Source organism: Acanthochromis polyacanthus, chromosome 14, assembly GCF_021347895.1.
Source record: "Acanthochromis polyacanthus isolate Apoly-LR-REF ecotype Palm Island chromosome 14, KAUST_Apoly_ChrSc, whole genome shotgun sequence".
Taxonomy (NCBI): Eukaryota; Metazoa; Chordata; class Actinopteri; family Pomacentridae; genus Acanthochromis; species Acanthochromis polyacanthus.
In genome coordinates this window covers 2,491,524-2,511,180 of record NC_067126.1, presented here as the reverse complement: position 1 = coordinate 2,511,180, position 19,657 = coordinate 2,491,524, and the positions used below count along the sequence as shown (strand labels likewise).

Genomic DNA, 19,657 nt, shown 5'->3' with positions numbered 1-19,657 from the left:
TCAAACAGTCCTCGGTTTCTGACTATTCTCCATGTTTCCGTCTCTCCAGTCTAATGAGGTGAACCAAGGAGACGCTCTGGAACACAACTTCAGCTCCGTCCACTCCGCCCTGATGCTTCCTGTCACTCACCTCCTGCAGGGGGTGCCACTGCAGCAGGTACATTTATTTTATGTTCATGAATTATAGCAGCTTTTACAGGTTGAACTGAAGTGTTTGTTCCTGACGGAGCTCTAGACATGTGGAGAATCTGGAACTTCCCTCTGAGCTCTGGTTGTGAAAGTTTAAAGGGAAAAAGTTCCTTAAATTAGAAAGAAGAATTTTATTTAATAATAAAATAAACAAACTCTTTTCCTGCTGGAGTTTGAGTTTGAATTTTACAGTATCAGTGCATTTAATCTGTTTAATCCCACTGCACTGCTACTGTAAAATTCAACATTGTTGTATTTTAAATTAATCAACCATAAACTACTACAGAGCTCCCTGAATTCAAGTTAGTACATGTCATTTGTATGTGTATGTTATAATTACATGTATGCATTGCAAATGAGTGTCAACATGTCATGATATCTACAGGTATGGCTCTAAACTAGAGCTTGTGACACAAAAAGGGCATTACACTTTTTGAAGGTAGTCACCTTTAACAAGTAACATTTCAAAAAGAACCAAACATACATAATACTACCATTGGAATGACTACTAATACTTGTATCCCAATTTAAAGTACTGAAAAGAAAAAAACATTTTGACATCACCCATGCTGTTTGGAGTAAGAATATCTCAGGCCCCGTCCACACGAAGACAAAACGAGGTCTAAACGCATAAGTTTCTTGCCGAATCTGTGTATCATCCACACGAAGACGGCGTTTTGGGGGTCTGTAAACGATCACTTTTGAAACCAGGTTCCAGAGTAGAAAGATTTTGAAACGCCGTATACGCAGCTCCGTGTTTACCGGCTATCCGCTGCTTTTCAGATACGCTTGCGTCATAGATTCATATCTTCATTGACACGCATGCGCAATTTCATAACTTCATTGACACGCATGCGCCACACGCGGCAACGGCAACAACAATGGTGGCGTACAGTGTAGCAAATGTGCTGATGAAGCCGGTGACCCTACTATCCCTGTTGCAGCAAAATCTCCTTCTTCTCAATCACCACTGAGTTGAACAAACAATGATCGAGGACACATTATGACACTTTATTTACTTGCTGGCTTGGTCTCTGTTTACAACTTTTGCCGCAAGTGCGCATGCCCACTGTTTTTTCTTCTGTTTGCGTGTTTCTGTCATATCGTTACAGCGCCCCTAGAGGTCTGATGTATTTTACAGCGTTTCCATGCATATCGAGTGCATTCATGTAGACGCACACATTTTCTGAGACGCCTTCGTCTTTATGGCCATCGTTTTTGAAACTGTTAAGCGTTTTGTCTTTGTGTGGATGGGGCCTCATTAACTACAAATATAACCCTGCTGCTTTTTTGTACAGTGATAGAAGACAGATGGAACTGTCTTGTAGAAAAATTTGGGGTCTCTGGTACCTGTCCCACTCTGAGATTTTTGCCACCAAAAATAGCCAATTTAAAATCTCGTCCAACTTTGGGAGCTCATATTTTCCAAACTGAGGTACCTAGAAAGCTCCAGTTTGCTAAGTTATCACACAAGTTTGTGTAGAATGGAACCCAGGGGTGTTAGAACACTTCTGTGCAGTATTTCTAGTACTTTTAAGGTCCCAAACCCCACTCATGAGTAGGTATCTCTTAATTTTTAGCATTTTTAGCAAGCCCCCATGGCCTGCAGAGTGTAGGGAAACACCTGGGGATGTTTGTGGGGCACTAGCTACATGCAGAGGCCTTGTTTACCAACTCACAGCTCTCTGGTATGTCTAGAGGCTGAGAAATAACCACTTAAAGATGCAAACAACACTGGTGAGGCTTTATATAGTCCAAATTCTGAAAATTTCAGACCCCCACAACTCAAACTATTTGAGCTACAGGCCTACAATTTAGCATAGAAAGTACTTTTGTGACTATCTAATGACATGCACATTTAGGACTCATTTGAAGATGGTGCAGCAACCACCATCTGGTGAAACCACACAGAATGACCCTTTATCATCTTTTTGGGATGATTTTAAATCTTTTGTGTTCATCTTGCCTCTTTTGGCCCATTTCACTTGTTTTTGTGATGATTTTGTGTTTTTGTGGTGATTTGTGGCTTTCATGGTGATTTTGAACCCAATTGTAGATATTTTGTGTCTTCTGTGGCTCATTTTATGTGTCATTGTGGTGGTTTTCCATCTCTTTGTGGCGATTTAACTTGTTTTTGCTGAAATTTTGCATATTTTTGTGGTGATTTAGAATTTTTGTGTTGCTTCTGCGTGTTTTGTGGGTTTTCTTCCTTCTTTTTCGTGGTTTTGCATCTTTTCACGGAGGTTTTACACATTTTTCTGCTCATTTTGCATCCTTTCGTGGTGACTTTGTGTCTTGGTTTAGCCTGTATTTGTTGTGATTTCACCTCTTCCTGCATCAGTCTAACATACGTGATCCTTTGTGATGTTCAGGCCTCCCAGAAGTCCATGCTGTCTCTGTGGTCCAAGCTCTACAAGGTGTTTGCTCGGTGCTCTGCTCTGGTGGTCACCGCTGAGGAGAACATCTGCTGTGAGGAGCTCTGTGGACGGATGGTGGCCGCCGCGGACCGAGGAGCTCTGACGGTGAGTGGAGGAGGAACAGCAGTCATGGATTTAAATCAGCAGAAAGCTTCTAAAAGTCCTGAAGACGAGGCGAATTTGCACCTTAGTGGATGTTCCAGCTGCAAGAACGTCCTGTAGAACTTCCTTTAGGTCCATGTTAGGGGACAGAAACTGCTCTGTGGAGCTCAGTGCTGCTTTTTCTGCCCTTTTTCTGTCCTCATCTACAACAGCAGCATAAAATTCTCCAGATATTTAAACCTAGCAAACCTCCACAGAGCTGGAGTTATGGATTGTTGTGGAGCTCTTCAGAGGAAAACCTCCTTTACATTAAAACATCTCCACCAAAGCTGTGAAGATCTAAAGAAATGTTTCTAGAAGTTGCAGTAGAACATGTTAATTATGAGTTCTACCAGATGATTGGTTCCTCATGGTTCTATAGATCCAGTAATCATTGATCTCCTCCTGTTCCTCCAGGTGTTCCTCATGGTTCTATAGATCCAGTAATCTTTGATCTCCTCCTGTTCCTCCAGGTGTTCCTCATGGTTCTATAGATCCAGTAATCTTTGATCTCCTCCTGTTCCTCATGGTTCTATAGATCCAGTAATCTTTGATCTCCTCCTGTTCCTCCAGGTGTTCCTCATGGTTCTATAGATCCAGTAATCTTTGATCTCCTCCTGTTCCTCCAGGTGTTCCTCATGGTTCTATAGATCCAGTAATCTTTGATCTCCTCCTGTTCCTCATGGTTCTATAGATCCAGTAATCTTTGATCTCCTCCTGTTCCTCCAGGTGTTCCTCATGGTTCTATAGATCCAGTAATCTTTGATCTCCTCCTGTTCCTCCAGGTGTTCCTCATGGTTCTATAGATCCAGTAATCTTTGATCTCCTTCTGTTCCTCATGGTTCTATAGATCCAGTAATCTTTGATCTCCTCCTGTTCCTCCAGGTGTTCCTCATGGTTCTATAGATCCAGTAATCTTTGATCTCCTCCTGTTCCTCCAGGTGTTCCTCATGGTTCTATAGATCCAGTAATCTTTGATCTCCTCCTGTTCCTCCAGGTGTTCCTCATGGTTCTATAGATCCAGTAATCTTTGATCTCCTTCTGTTCCTAATGGTTCTATAGATCCAGTAATCTTTGATCTCCTCCTGTTCCTCCAGGTTCCTTCCACCTTGAACTCCATCAGCAGCTTCCTCCAGGTGATGGTTGAATGTGTGGACTTCTCTCCGTTCACGCCTCAGTTCCAGCAGAAGCTCAAATGTAAGAAAACTTGGTTCATCTTTTTATTTTAACGCTGTAGACTGCAGACACCGGTGGAGACAGCCGTCATGACAAACATTAAAATACGACTGTTTGTTTCAAAGAGAGTGGAACACTAGAAAAACCCGTCATCTCCTCATCCTGGAGATGTTTTTCTGACTCCATGTTTCCTCAGATGTTAAACTCTGAACTGCTGTCTCCTCATTCTTCTGTGGAGGTTCTCAGTCATCCTGGTCCTGGTAGGAGCTTCAGGAGAAACCAGCTGGAGGTTCTAGAAGACGTTTGACCTGAAGCTCCTACCATCTCCTCTTTAGACGTTTCCAGACGTTTCCTGTCTGCTCTGCTCATCATCAGTAGATGTTTCACCATGATGGATGATCTCCAACAACCTGCTCCTCTGTTCAGTTTATTCATCCAGTCTGTTTGTCCCTTTATGTTAATTTTTTACACCTTTTGGGGAATTTACAGTAATTTATCTGCACAGATTTATTCAATAGTAGACATTTTCAGTCATTTTATCTAAGTTCATGTAATTTCAGACACTTTAAGTCATTTTTTACACTTTTTTGCTCAAATTTGCTCAAACTTTGAGCCGTTTTGACTCTGAATAATTGCAGCTGTTTCATCACACTGGATGGATCTCCAGCTCCTCTGAGCCATGCTGCATTTATTCTGGTTTTGTTATTAGTGACGAGAAACTTGTCCAATATTAGTCAAAATGTGTCCAAAATAGAAGAATAGAATGCCATTTATTGTCACTATACACAAGTACAATGAGATTTAGAGCATCTCCATCAGTGCAAGATACATGTAATAAAAAATCACAAAAAAGGATAAGTTAAAACAGTTAAAAAGAATAAAAGTGCATGGTCAGTGTGATATTGCACATTAGAATAGTCTGTATTTCACAGTAGACGGTTTTGAGGTAGTCTGGGGGGGGGGGAGGTTTGGAATGTCAGTGCATGTTTGAGTTCAGAGTGGTGATGGCTTTTGGAAAGAAACTGTTTTTGAGTCTGTTTGTTTTGGTTCTGATGCACCTGTAGCGCCTTCCTGAGGGCAACGGGACAAACAGGTCGGAACCAGGGTGGAAGTTGTCCTTGATGATGTTTCCTGCCCTTTTAAGGCAGCGGGAGGTGTAAATGTCCATCAGGGAGGGGAGGGGGCAGCCGATGATTTTCTGTGCTGTCTTAACAACCCTCTGAAGCCCCTTCCTGTCTGCCATGGTGCAGCTGCCGTACCACACTGTGATGCAATAAGTCAGCAGGCTCTCAATGGACGAGCGATAGAAGGTCGTCAGCAGGGTGGGGTCCAAGTTGTGTTTCTTGAGAACCCTCAGGAGGTGTAGTCGCTGCTGTGCCTTCTTAATGATCGCCGTAGTGTTGTCCGTCCAGGAGATGTCAGAGGAGATGAGGACGCCCAGGAACCGGAAGCTGTGGACCCTCTCCACACACTCACCGTTGATGTAGAGGGGGGCTAGGTCGGTGCTGAGCTTCCTAAAGTTGACAATGATCTCCTTTGTTTTCTTGGTGTTCAGAGCCAGGTTGTTTTCTGAACACCAAGCTGCCAACTTCAGGACCTCCCCTCTGTAGGTTGCCTCATCTTCTCCTGTGATGAGTCCGACAACTGTTGTATCGTCAGCAAACTTCACGATGAGGTTGCTGTTGTGGGCCGGACGACAGTCATGGGTGTAGAGGCAGTACAGGAGGGGGCTCAGCACACAGCCTTGTGGGGAGCCGGTGCTCAGTGTCCGCGTGGAGGACAGGTGGGGGCCGAGTCTCACAGCCTGGGGCCGGTTGGTGAGGAAGTCCTTTATCCAGGCACATGTGAGAGGGGGGAGGCCGAGAGTGACCAGTTTGGTAATGAGAATGTCCGGAATGATTGTATTGAAGGCAGAGCTGAAATCCACGAAGAGCATTCGGACATAGCTCTGCTGCTGCTCCAGATGTGACAGCGCAGAGTGTAGAGCTACAGCGATGGCGTCCTCAGTGGATCTGTTTGCACGATATGCAAACTATCTCATAAATAGTCCAGAATTACAAAGAAAACGTCCAAATTTGTCCAATTAAACTGTCCAAGAGAACTCAGAACTCAAACCCCAGAATAAAATGGTCTGTCTGGATGTTCTGTGTTTGTACACCCCCTGTCAAAAGTTTTGAGACGGGTTCTAATTTATTTGAATGAGAAAATGCCTCAAAACTTTTGACAGGGGGTGTATTTATATATTTATCTGTTTCTTCAATCAGTCAGGGAGAATCTGTCGGGTCTGAGCTCAAATTACATTTTTTCACAGAATCTGCTGCAAACGTTTCTATTTTTGGTGATTTTTATGGAGTGAGATGTGCAGAATTCAGTCAAGTGAAGTTTTCCGTGTTTTTGAGGGCTCTTTTGCATGTTTTGGGGATGATTTTAAGCTCCTCTGTGGTTATTTTTTGACTGATTTTACGTTATTGTGATGATTTAACCTGTTTTTGCTGCAATTTTGCATCTTTTCATGGTGATTTTGAATTTTTGTTTTGCTTTTGATTCGTTTTGTTAATTTGTGACTTGTGGCTGCTTTTGCATGTTTTTGTGAGGGTTTCTCATCTTTTTTGAGGCTTTACGTGGTGATTTCAAACCCTTTTGTGCCCATTTTTCATCTTTTTATGGTGATTTTTGTGAAGCTTTTGGTGCCAAAATGATCCATAAATAGCTCAGAAATAACTGCGATCACCTGATATTCCAGTCAGACTTCCATACTTCTCTTTAATATTCTGGGTTGTGAGTGTCAGATGAGAGGTCGGTCGTTCCGTGATGTGTTTTCTGAATAATTTCTGTCCTCTGGGGTCATAAATGCTCGCTGTGGACCTTCTGGGAGCTCTGGGGTTAGACGGTGTTATCTGGAGGTCTGACTGCTGTGAACTTCTGCAGCTCCTCACACTCCGGTGAACTGGATGAAGAAGAGGAGCCGAGCTCTGGGGAACCTCTCCACCTTCCAGTCGCTGCTGGTGCAGTGTCTGGAGGTCTACCTGGAGAACCTGGAGGGGTCCTCTGAGGCCACGGGTTCCTCTCTGGTCTCCGTCCTTTCCACGCTCTTCACCAGCCTGGTCCTGAACAACGCCGTCCAGGAGGCTCTGAGCTCCCTGGTCCATCCTCTGAAGATGTTCTACAGCAGAGCAGCCTCTGAGCCGCCGACGTTCTCCTCACAGCTGCTGCTGAAGGTCAGATCTTCTGCTGTCCTGCTCTGTGTTTGGATGTTTGTCTTTCTCAGCGTTTAAAGCTCGTCCTGTCTGTGTCCTCCTGCAGCTGGAGAAGCTTCTGGGCGACATCGTCTGCTGCCTCCAGTCCAGATCCACGTTGGCCTTCAACGACGAGCTCCTGGTCCTTCTCGCTCCTCTGCTCTGCGTTCTGTTTCCTCACAAGAACAAGCAGCTGAGGACCTCCGTCACACACTTCTGGAACTCCACCTTCGCCAACGCCGTCAGCCTCTCCTACCCTGAAGACCTCAGGTGGAAACCTTTCCTGCTGGAGATGTTTGAGTTCCAGAGAAGATGATGAATATAATGTAAATAATGTTTGTTTCCAGGAGCATCCTGAGCCACGTGAAGCAGAAAACTCCCATCATCCTCCCCGGCTTCGAGGTCCTCAACGTTCCTGACGAGCTCAGCGGACAGTATTCAGTGAGTAATTATACTAACGCAGTATTCAGTGAGTAATTATACTAACGCAGTATTCAGTGAGTAATTATACTAACGCAGTATTCAGTGAGTAATTATACTAACGCAGTATTCAGTGAGTAATTATACTAACGCAGTATTCAGTGAGTAATTATACTAACGCAGTATTCAGTGAGTAATTATACTAACGCAGTATTCAGTGAGTAATTATACTCTAACGCAGTATTCAGTGAATAATTATACTAACGCAGTATTCAGTGAATAATTATACTAACGCAGTATTCAGTGAATAATTATACTAACGCAGTATTCAGTGAGTAATTATACTAACGCAGTATTCAGTGAGTAATTATACTCTAACGCAGTATTCAGTGAGTAATTATACTCTAACGCAGTATTCAGTGAGTAATTATACTCTAACGCAGTATTCAGTGAGTAATTATACTAACGCAGTATTCAGTGAGTAATTATACTAACGCAGTATTCAGTGAGTAATTATACTAACGCAGTATTCAGTGAGTAATTATACTAACGCAGTATTCAGTGAGTAATTATACTAACGCAGTATTCAGTGAGTAATTATACTAACGCAGTATTCAGTGAATAATTATACTAACGCAGTATTCAGTGAGTAATTATACTAACGCAGTATTCAGTGAGTAATTATACTAACGCAGTATTCAGTGAGTAATTATACTCTAACGCAGTATTCAGTGAGTAATTATACTAACGCAGTATTCAGTGAGTAATTATACTAACGCAGTATTCAGTGAGTAATTATACTAACGCAGTATTCAGTGAGTAATTATACTAACGCAGTATTCAGTGAGTAATTATACTAACGCAGTATTCAGTGAGTAATTATACTAACGCAGTATTCAGTGAGTAATTATACTAACGCAGTATTCAGTGAGTAATTATACTAACGCAGTATTCAGTGAGTAATTATACTAACGCAGTATTCAGTGAGTAATTATACTCTAACGCAGTATTCAGTGAGTAATTATACTAACGCAGTATTCAGTGAGTAATTATACTAACGCAGTATTCAGTGAGTAATTATACTAACGCAGTATTCAGTGAATAATTATACTAACGCAGTATTCAGTGAGTAATTATACTAACGCAGTATTCAGTGAGTAATTATACTAACGCAGTATTCAGTGAGTAATTATACTAACGCAGTATTCAGTGAGTAATTATACTAACGCAGTATTCAGTGAGTAATTATACTAACGCAGTATTCAGTGAGTAATTATACTCCTAACCCGGTATTTTTTGTGTGTTTTGCTCCTAACGCAGTATTTTTTGTGTGTTTTGCTCCTAACGCAGTATTCAGTGAGTAATTATACTAACACAGTATTCAGTGAGTAATTATACTAACACAGTATTCAGTGAGTAATTATACTAACGCAGTATTCAGTGAGTAATTATACTAACACAGTATTCAGTGAGTAATTATACTCCTAACCCGGTATTTTTTGTGTGTTTTGCTCCTAACGCAGTATTTTTTGTGTGTTTTGCTCAGAGTGAAGGTTCTCAGATGGAGACTAAGCTCAGTGGGATTCCAGTTTGTTCTGTGAAGGACAGAAGCTCCAGAACGTCCAAACCAGTTCCTGTGAGTTCAGACCAGCTTCCATCGAGGTCCTCGTGTATTTCAGAGAATATTTGTCTGCTAAAAGTGTCCACTGAAGGAAATGTTGACCTGAAGGCACACTTTGCATCTCTTTGTGAAGATTTAGCCTGTGTTTGTGGTGATTTTTCATTTTTGTGTCTTTGTTGTGATTTAGCCGGTTTTTGCTGACATTTGACGTCTTCTTACAGTGATCTTGAATATTTGTAGTGCTTTTGAGTCTTCTTGTTGTAATTTGGTGTCTTTTTATGACAGCTTTTTCATTGTTGTGATGACGTTGAACCTTTCTGTGGTGGTATGGCTTCTTTTTATGCTCATTTTGCTTTTTTTTCATGAAGATTTTTATTCTTTTTTTGTTGTCTTGCCTCCTTTTATGGCCCATTTCACTGCTTTTTGTGGTGATTTTAAACCTGTTTGTAGTTATTTTGGCTCTTTTTATTATATTTTATAAATGTAGAATTACGAGATTCCAGGTTTCTTTCTGTAATCTTTCCTTTCCGGCGCTCTCCTTCTACAGACGAAGCTGGACTTCAGTTCTCCTAAACCACCTCGCCGAGAAGTTTTGGAGGAAGAAGCCTCCATCGACTTTGTCTTCATTCCTCCTGAGACAAAGGAGAGAGTTCTGACTGAACACCAGAAGGAGGTGAAGAGGATGAAGAGGTCAGATTCTCCTTTGGTCGATTGTCGTTTAGTGTTTTTTTTTTTTTTTTTTGTTGTTGTTCGTTGAGTGATTCTGACGTTCTGTCTGGAACAGAGTGGACATTCCTGCCATGTACAACAACCTGGACGCTTCTCTGGACACCACGGTGTTCAGCCAGTTCACCCAGAGCCAGGACGACTCCCAGTACGTTCACTCACACTGAAGCTCTGCTGGCATTTATAAAAACAAACGTATAATTAATCTTTATCCAACAGGGACAAGGTGACGAATGAACAGACCAACACAGAAACCAGAGAGGATCCTCAGAAGGTAAAAAACATCAGAGACAAATAATCAGCAGGAAACAATCCACCGAGGACTCGTTTTGTTCTGCGTTACAGAATTAATAATATATTAACCCTTTAAGCTTCAGTGTACCGCCGGCGGTACACCTACTAATTTGCATAGGAATTTCAGGAATGTCCGACGGGTGCAAACGCAATTATACAAACACTATACACCGATGGAAAGCTTAGATTCTCACGAATCCGCCGGTATAAACCACTTTCAGATGCGATTACCACAGCGGGTGAGAAAAACACATTTGTCCGACAAAAACAAATATTCATCCATCCGTTCTCTATACACGGCTTCAAAGCACACAGCGCGACTCACATTTCCGGGTTTATTATTACACACAAAAAAAAAGATTCCACAAAAAACGGCCATAATCCAACCTTTTACATCAGATGACACAAACCAGTAAACTATTTTGTCCAAAACATGTCCTGAAGTCGGTATAAAATCCCCGAATCGGTCGTTTTCAAGGAAATGCACCTCCCGATGCCCGTCCAATATTCCCCGTATTTTTCGTAATTTTTTTTATTTAAAAATAGAATATTAGCGATTTTTTTTGTACTGAAAACGGCTGGAATTGACTGAAGCTTAAAGGGTTAACACTAGTTTTATTTCTACAGACAGAGTTTACAGTCAGGAAATAAAATAAAAATGCTCAGGAACACACTGGTCAGTCCAAGCAGAAGTAGTGTAGAAATAAAAGATCTTTCTAAATGAATTAGTGCAACAAAACCTGATAAAATAATAAAATGCCTCGTCCAAGAAAGGAAAGAACAAGTGGACTAAAAAGATATTTTTATGGACACTTTGAATGTTGTTCTGGTTATCTTGCTATTTTGTGGTGATTTAGTGTCTTTTTTTGGTTTTATTTAGGCTCCTCAAGAAGACGTGGAAAATGAGATCAATGCAGAAGTTCTAACAAAAGACACTGAGGACTACGTCAGCCCCAAAGATCCTGAGAACACAACGGAAAAGCAGCAGCAGGAAGAGGTCCTCCCAGACTCTGCAGATGTTTCTATGGAGGACGATGATAAGGCCGAAGGAACGAGTCCCAACGTCTCTGCTTCTTCAGATCTGGTCTCAGGAACTCCGCAGAAACCCAACAGCCGCCGCCAGTCATTCATCACTCTGGAGAAGTACGCAGAAGGAAAACCTGCCAGCCCGAGCAGCGTTTCCTCCTTCACAGGTCCTCTGGTCAAGACCTCCAGTCAGACACCCTCCTCTAAGGATTCCCAGACTTCCACTGGTCCAGACTCTCAGGAGTCCCAGACTAGAACAGGAAACTCGCAGAGTTCCATCAACGACGTCCCAGAGTCTCCACAAAGGCCAAAGGAGTCCAGGACGAGAACCGAGCCTGTGAAGCTGACTGAAAGGCTTCCGAGTGACTCGACTGAAGATGAGGACGTTATCCCAGATACTCAGACTGAAGTGGAGAGCACCAATATGACTTCCACATCAGAGGAAGAAGTGAAATCTTCAAGTCCAGAAGGGGAATCTCAAGCAGCGATGGATGATTCTCAATCTTCTCCTGACAAGCCTAAACGAACTCGAAGCTCCAGAGTCCAACCTTCACTTCCTGGAGACAACCCTGAAGAACAGGACGCGAAAGACATTTCCAACAAAAAGAGACGTTCTAGAGAAACATGTCTGATTGAATCTCCACAGCCGCTACAAAGTCGACCGAACACGAGGAGTAAGCAGGCGGCCGAGGAGAGCAGCGGTAAAACAAGATTACGAAAACGACCTCAGCAGGACGGGAGGGAGTCGAGCCAAAGCAACTCTCAGAGTCAAGAAAGCAAACGCAAGAAGATCAGGCTGTTCAGTAGCTCAGAGGACGTCCTCGCTCCACCTCAACGCACACGGAGGAGCACCAGTGAGCATTCGTTCAGCCAAACTGACGTACAGTCGCAATCTGATCTTGAAAGCCAGTCGCAAGGTCGGCGTGGTCGACGGAGCAAAGCAGCACTGGCAGAACTGACCCCAAAAGATGACCGCAAGCTACCCGAAGACCCCCAGACAGTCGAGCTTGTAGGACAGACGGAAAAAGATGGCGATGAAACAAAAAAAGATTCTCAACTCATGTCTTCGCCTCAAGCAGAAGGCCAATCCCAAGAGTCTGAAATGTCAGAAAAGACCGAAAAAGATAGTGTTGAAATGAGAAAAGATTCTCAAATGTCTTCGCCTCAAGGGGAAATCCAATCCCAAGACTCTGGGCCTGCAGAACAGACAGAAAAAGATGAACTGAAGATGGACACGCAAATGTCTTCGCCTCAAGGGGAAGTCCAATCCCAAGACTCTGGGCCTGCAGAACAGACAGAAAAAGACGATGAACTGACAATGGAGATGCAAATGTCTTTGCCTCAAGGGGATGTCCAATCCCAAGACTCTGGGCCTGCAGAACAGACGGAAAAAGACGATGAACTGAAGATGGACACACAAATATCTTCGCCTCAAGGGGAAGTCCAATCCCAAGACTCTGGGCCTGCAGAACAGACGGAAAAAGACGATGAACTGACAATGGAGACGCAAATGTCTTTGCCTCAAGGGGAAGTCCAATCCCAGGACTTTGAACCTGAAGGACAGACCACCGACAACGAAGAACCAAAGAAGGATTCTGAAATGTCTTTGCCTCAAGATGAAGGCCAATCCCAAGAATCTGAGCCTGAAGAAAAGACCTCAAAGGAAGGAGAAGTTTCCCAGATAGTCATCTATTCTCCCACGAATGACGAGTCCCAAGAAGTAATAAGCAAAGAGGAAAACAAGACAACAGAAGCTATCGATGACAACCTCAGTCAAGAGGACTCTCAGGTTATCACACCGTCATCCTCTGACGGCCGATCTATACGTAGATCCAGAAGAACAAAGGCTTCACCAGAGGCTGCAGAGGCCGAAGACCGAAGTGGAAGCAGAGATTCATTGAAAAAGCAGAGTGGATCTAATTCTCAGACCGAGGATCCAGCCAGAGGTCGAAGGAGGAGGAGTAAACCTCTTCAGCTCTCTTCTGACTCGACCCTAGAGGGTTCTCAGTCTTTAGATCTTTCTCAGTCAGAGTCCTCCCAAAGCAGAGGCAGATATTCAACACGAAGGTCCTCTCCAGCAGTGGTAGGTGGAGTAGATTCCTCAGAGTCTGAATCCTCTGATGCCAGAGAAGCTTCCGTCGTTCCCAAAAGGAGAGGGAGGAAACCTCGAGCCTCGCTGCCAAGTCCTCTCACTGTTGAATCCAAGGACAGAACTGAACAGGTGGATTCTTCTCAAACAAGAGAGAGTCAAAGCACAGAAGCAAAAACTGACTCAGTGGAACCATCAGAAGCACAAGATCTGCTGCAGGTTGAAGGTAACATCGAAGAGGAAAGTAAGGAAGAGTCACAGATGGAGGTGGAGGACGAAACGACAAAGAAAACAGACAGTGATGATACTCCTGTGAAAGAAAGCGACACTAAAAATGTGAAAACGCTGGAATCTGCTGGGATCAGTAATGAACAGACTCAGGAAATGTTGTCTGCTGAGACCCTGAAGCCTTCAGAGGAAAAACCCAAAGAAGTGTCTGAAACTGGGGATGCAGATCTGGACCACCAGGATCATCCAGCAGCAGCTCAGGATTCACAAAACGAAGCAGAGCGTCCACATGTCACAGATGAGGTTTCAGACCAGCAAACCAAACCCACCGCTGAAGATGAACCTGCACCTCTAATCAAAGAAGACGGAGAAACCCAGATGGAGCCTCAGCATGAAGAGAAAACGGAGACTGAGGAAGCTGCAGATATGGATGCTGCTCTAGCTGACGACGTATTCACAGAATCTACGAGCAAAGACGTTTTCCAGGATTCTCCAGTGAAGCAGAAGGACCTGGAGGCCCTGATGGAACCCGGTTTGGGTCAAAGCCCCAGCAGTGGCAGAACCAGAGGAACCTGGTCTCCTTCAGCTTCACCCTCCACCAGCATCCTGAAGAAAGGCCAGAAGAGGCCGCTGAAGGACGAGACGCCATCGCCTCTGGTCAAGGTCAGTGAAAAATGAAAGTTTAAGAATCAGTTCCATGACTGGAAGCTTCAGCCCTGCAGTAACTTTATTTTCCTGAACTTTGCAGTCCAGACGTGTCTCTTTTGCTAATCCGATCCAGCAGCAGGAAACAGCAGATGACATCGACCGTCGTAGTCCGGCCGTCAGAACCAGCTCCCCCAGGAGGTCCAAAGGCAGCAACATCCCACAACCCAAGGTATGAAATCAGAGTCTTCAGGTTGAGCTGCAGGCAGTGTTTCCTCAGAGAGACACAGAGAAAACCAAAGCTACCGGATGAATCACAGTCAGCATGGCTCTGGAACGGTGAACAGGAGATCCATCCAGCATGGTGAAACCTCTTTCTACTGATGAACAGAGTAGAGAGGAAACATGGAGATATTTATGTCCAAAATTAGTCAACGGCTGTCCAAAATGACATACACTTGTTCAAAGTGATCCAAAAGATTATTAGAGATTTGTCAAAAGCGACTCAAAAATCACCCAAACATAGATTTAGATTGCAGTGAGAATGAGAACGTGTTTAGAGTTTTAGGCTCCTTGTTTTTTTTGGATCAACGTTGTGTTTCTTACTGCAGCTCGTCACGACTCCAACGAAGGGTTTGCTGATCCTGAGTCCCAGAAATCTTCACAGTCCGGGTCACAAGAGCTCCAAGAAAAGCCTGGTAGGTACAGAAGTATGCAGAAGACATGATTTAAACTTAATTTTAACCTTTGAACTTCCCTTCAGCCCCTCTGACTGATCCCACATATGCAGGCATACAGCCTAACCCTTTATGGTGCTGCTAGATGAAAACGCTAGAACAGCCTTCAAAGATCTTCACTGTCAGGACTAAGCATCCACTTTGGTAGTCCTGAAACTGGTTTCATTTGACAACCAGCTTTAAATAACCTACAGTCCATCTGTCGGTCCTGATGAAACGTTTCTGTCCAGATTTCAGAGCTGGGTCAGGAGCCTCGGCCGGTCTCCAGGGACTGCATCTACCCTGCTCTGGTCGGCTGCTCCACGCCGGTGGAAGCTGTGCTGCCTCAGATCTCCTCCAACATGTGGTGAGTTCAGTGGAGCGTTGGAACTTTAACATCTGAGCTTCAGTGGTCTTACCTGCTGTGGTTGGTCCCGGCAGGTCTCGGGGTTTCGGGCAGCTCGTTCGAGCCAGAAACATCAAGACGGTTGGAGACCTCAGCGCTCTGACTCACGGTGAGATCAAGACTCTGCCGATTCGATCCCCCAAGGTCTCCAACGTCAGGAAGGCTCTCAAAGTCTACGAACAGCAGGTAGGACTGAGGTCAGGGAGCATTAAGCAACAGTAAAGGAACTTCTAGCTGACCTTCTGTTGTGTTCCAGCGTAAAGGACGAGGTGGAGACGACCTGAAGAGCTTCGATGAAACCGAGATGATGACGTCTGAACTGGAGGAGACCGGAGCTGCTCCCAACGACGACGATAAAACCTCAGCAGAGACTCTGGGTGAGAAAAAGTGTCTGGAAGGTTCAATCAGTCAAAGATTAGAGTTCAGGTCAGCAGACACGAGATGGAAATCAGTCTGGAGCTATGAAGATGAAGAGTTCTTTAAAATGGAAGGTATAGAAGATATGGTGGTTCAACAACCAGAGGGTCTGGTCTGGGATGTGAACCCATGCTGGTCCACATCAGTCAGGAGTGTGAGGAGTTTACAGAACTGTTCACAGAATCATTAAAATAAGATGAGCCTTTATTAGTCCCACCGTGGGATTCATTTCCAGAGTTACAGCAGCAAAGACGTGCAAACATTAAGGAAATGTACAGAATAAAAAATATCGAAATAAACCAGTTAAAAGCATGAAGCCTTTTCATTTTATAGGTTTAGATTTAAGCCGAGCAGAAGTTTCAGACCAAAATAACACTTTTAACCCAGAAGTCACTTTGTAAAGTTTTCTCCAGCCTCATATCATCATACTTCCACCTCCATGCTTCACTGTCAGGACCATGTATTCACTGTGGACAGAAGAGAATGGAAATGAAGATAAAAAGACACAAAACGTCCTTAAAGTTGACCCAGAATGCACTTGTTGAAGTTTTAAAAATAAAAGATACTTTGAACATTTCCTTTTAGATAGTTTTAACTTTGAAATGCTTCAGTTTGACTGTAACATGACGGTCGTTTTAACTCCGTCTCTGTTTTCAGCCACAGAGCTTCTGGATGAATCGCCCTCTGCAGCCGACCAGGACATCTCAGGAAACCAAACGCCTGAAGTCCTGGACGGAGACCAGAGACCTGAAGACCTGCTGCTGTCCTCCGACGTGGAGCTCATGTCCTGCAGAATGTCTCCATCAGAACTGGGGCGCTGCTCGGTCCAGCAACTGGTCCAGATCCACGACCAGCTGGGAGGCATGATGAGGAGAGTGGTAGTGGAGCTGCAGACCAGAGTCCAGCAGACAGACCACCACCTCTGATCCTGGACCAGAACCATGAGGCCTTTAGCTGACCTCGTGATCCTGGACCAGAACCTCCAGGTCTTTACCCGACCTCTGATCCTGGACCAGAACCATGAGGCCTTTACCCGACCTCTGATCCTGGACCAGAACCATGAGGCCTTTAGCTGACCTCTGATCCTGGACCAGAACCTCCAGGTCTTTACCCGACCTCTGATCCTGGACCAGAACCATGAGGCCTTTAGCTGACCTCGTGATCCTGGACCAGAACCTCCAGGTCTTTACCCGACCTCTGATCCTGGACCAGAACCATGAGGCCTTTAGCCGACCTCTGATCCTGGACCAGAACCTCCAGGTCTTTACCCGACCTCTGATCCTGGACCAGAACCATGAGGCCTTTAGCTGACCTCGTGATCCTGGACCAGAACCTCCAGGTCTTTACCCGACCTCTGATCCTGGACCAGAACCATGAGGCCTTTAGCTGACCTCTGATCCTGGACCAGAACCTCCAGGTCTTTACCCGACCTCTGATCCTGGACCAGAACCATGAGGCCTTTAGCCGACCTCTGATCCTGGACTAGAACCTCCAGGTCTTTACCCGACCTCTGATCCTGGACCAGAACCTCCAGGTCTTTACCCGACCTCTGATCCTGGACCAGAACCATGAGGCCTTTAGCCGACCTCTGATCCTGGACCAGAACCATGAAGTCTTTACCCGACCTCTGATCCTGGACCAGAACCTCCAGGTCTTTACCCGACCTCTGATCCTGGACCAGAACCATGAGGCCTTTAGCCGACCTCTGATCCTGGACCAGAACCATGAGGCCTTTAGCCGACCTCTGATCCTGGACCAGAACCATGAGGCCTTTAGCCGACCTCTGATCCTGGACCAGAACCATGAAGTCTTTACCCGACCTCTGATCCTGGACCAGAACCTCCAGGTCTTTACCCGACCTCTGATCCTGGACCAGAACCATGAAGTCTTTACCCGACCTCTGATCCTGGACCAGAACCTCCAGGTCTTTACCCGACCTCTGATCCTGGACCAGAACCTCCAGGTCTTTACCCGACCTCTGATCCTGGACCAGAACCATGAGGCCTTTAGCCGACCTCTGATCCTGGACCAGAACCATGAGGCCTTTAGCTGACCTCGTGATCCTGGACCAGAACCTCCAGGCCTTTACCCGACCTCTGATCCTGGACCAGAACCTCCAGGTCTTTACCCGACCTCTGATCCTGGACCAGAACCATGAAGTCTTTACCCGACCTCTGATCCTGGACCAGAACCTCCAGGTCTTTACCCGACCTCTGATCCTGGACCAGAACCTCCAGGTCTTTACCCGACCTCTGATCCTGGACCAGAACCATGAGGCCTTTACCCGACCTCTGATCCTGGACCAGAACCATGAGGCCTTTAGCTGACCTCGTGATCCTGGACCAGAACCTCCAGGCCTTTACCCGACCTCTGATCCTGGACCAGAACCTCCAGGTCTTTACCCGACCTCTGATCCTGGACCAGAACCTCCAGGTCTTTCCGTCGTCCTCCAGGCCTGTACTAGGACTGTGTGGTTCTACCTGTCTGGACGTTCCTCAGCTCCTTCTTCCTTCCCTTTGATGATCCTTCTTCTTTCCTGAGCGCTAGCGGAGCGTTCTGGTGTGTAGCTCCGGCTGTTTTTAGTTTCTATGAACTCTAAGAAAAGAGAAGAAGCACGGTTTCACTTTGACGCCGTGGTTGTCTGACTTTCCTGCAGGACTGAACTGTAAATACACTCGTCTCTGTTTTTAGAACGTTTACATTCATCTTGTACATTTTTTAGCATTTCTTTGTTTCTCCGCCTTTTTAACGTCTTAATGAATTTTTGTCGTCATGAACCTTTGTTTACTGTAGAGTGTAGTCGCACTTAGTCTGTGGTTTTAAGTACTTCAATAAAAGACCAAACTGAGTGGTTTTTAAAGAGCCGTTGGAGTATTTCTGATGTTTTTCATAAACTGACATTTAAGCAGATTTCTCAGCTGTTCTCTAAAGTTTACCCAGAATGCACTTTTTAAAGTTTTCTTCAGATTCATATCATCATACTTCACTGTGGACAGAAAAACACAACACAACCACAAACAGACACAATATTATGACAAAAAGACACAAAACCGTCCTCAGTCTACCAAGGATGCACTTTCTAAAGTTCTAAATATAAACAATACTTCTAACATTTTCTTTTAGATTCTCAGGTGACCGTAACAAATTATTTTTTTGTATTTTTACTCTGCAGGTTGAATCCTAAGAAGTCGGAGGTAAAGTTTGGTTTTATAAAGTGTCTTAACCTCTTGAGACCTTTGGTTGGGCTTGCACTTTAGATTTCTTCTAGTTATTTGGGACAAGGAGCAACCAATAAACAGAACAAATGTAGAAAATGTAATCTGTGATAATTGTTTATTATATTTTTAGATTTAAATTATATGTATATTTGTATTGCTGTTATAATTATTGTTGCCAATATTCAAAATTTTATTATTTTTTTTATTATTTTCATTATTATGAACAATACGATCTCTTTGGGGACAAAGATGTTTACATCTGTAGACATCAGGTCCTATGGGGTTAAAGGTTTTGTTTTGCTCTGATTCCTCCTCTTCAGGTGGATCTCTTCCTAATTCTGATCAACCCTCATGTCGACCTATGGGTCAAACTGACCCTTTTTAAAGTTTGAAAATGTGTGTGTATATATATATATATATATATATATATATATATATACATAGTCTCACAGTGAAACTTCTGATGTCCACATTTTCAACATTTTTGGGAAGTTTTTGAGCATTTTTTTTGGTGGAAAAAAAGAAATGTTAAAAATGTTAAGAGCTTTGACCAAAAAATTTCGCTGTATTTTGTTTTTTTATGTTGAATGTTCTTAAAGGAAATAGAAGGTTTTTATGCATTTTTTGAAAATTTTCAAAAGAATTTTCTTTCTAAATTTGTTGGCTTTTTAAAAATATAACTTTAATAGAAT

The 19,657-nt window shown here is 44.0% G+C and overlaps 1 protein-coding gene across 12 annotated transcripts in view; it reads left to right on the top strand.

The window, feature by feature from the left end:
• rif1 (replication timing regulatory factor 1) overlaps nucleotides 1-18,611 on the top strand; it is a 39,205-nt gene extending 20,594 nt beyond the window's left edge. For 3 of the 12 annotated variants that reach the window (XM_022214091.2, XM_051958661.1, XM_051958663.1), the window contains 18 exons: nucleotides 50-157; nucleotides 2,562-2,711; nucleotides 3,845-3,944; nucleotides 6,852-7,141; nucleotides 7,227-7,429; nucleotides 7,507-7,600; nucleotides 9,126-9,215; nucleotides 9,748-9,890; nucleotides 9,985-10,074; nucleotides 10,146-10,200; nucleotides 11,101-14,226; nucleotides 14,312-14,440; nucleotides 14,820-14,906; nucleotides 15,176-15,291; nucleotides 15,366-15,516; nucleotides 15,587-15,707; nucleotides 16,405-17,086; nucleotides 18,024-18,611. In XM_022214091.2, the coding sequence (XP_022069783.2) occupies nucleotides 50-157; nucleotides 2,562-2,711; nucleotides 3,845-3,944; nucleotides 6,852-7,141; nucleotides 7,227-7,429; nucleotides 7,507-7,600; nucleotides 9,126-9,215; nucleotides 9,748-9,890; nucleotides 9,985-10,074; nucleotides 10,146-10,200; nucleotides 11,101-14,226; nucleotides 14,312-14,440; nucleotides 14,820-14,906; nucleotides 15,176-15,291; nucleotides 15,366-15,516; nucleotides 15,587-15,707; nucleotides 16,405-16,673 (5,322 nt within the window). In that variant the 3' untranslated portion in view covers nucleotides 16,674-17,086; nucleotides 18,024-18,611. The other 9 variants (XM_051958671.1, XM_051958670.1, XM_051958664.1 and 6 more) reach the window with 9 other exon arrangements.
• The last annotated feature ends 1,046 nt before the right edge of the window (nucleotides 18,612-19,657 follow it).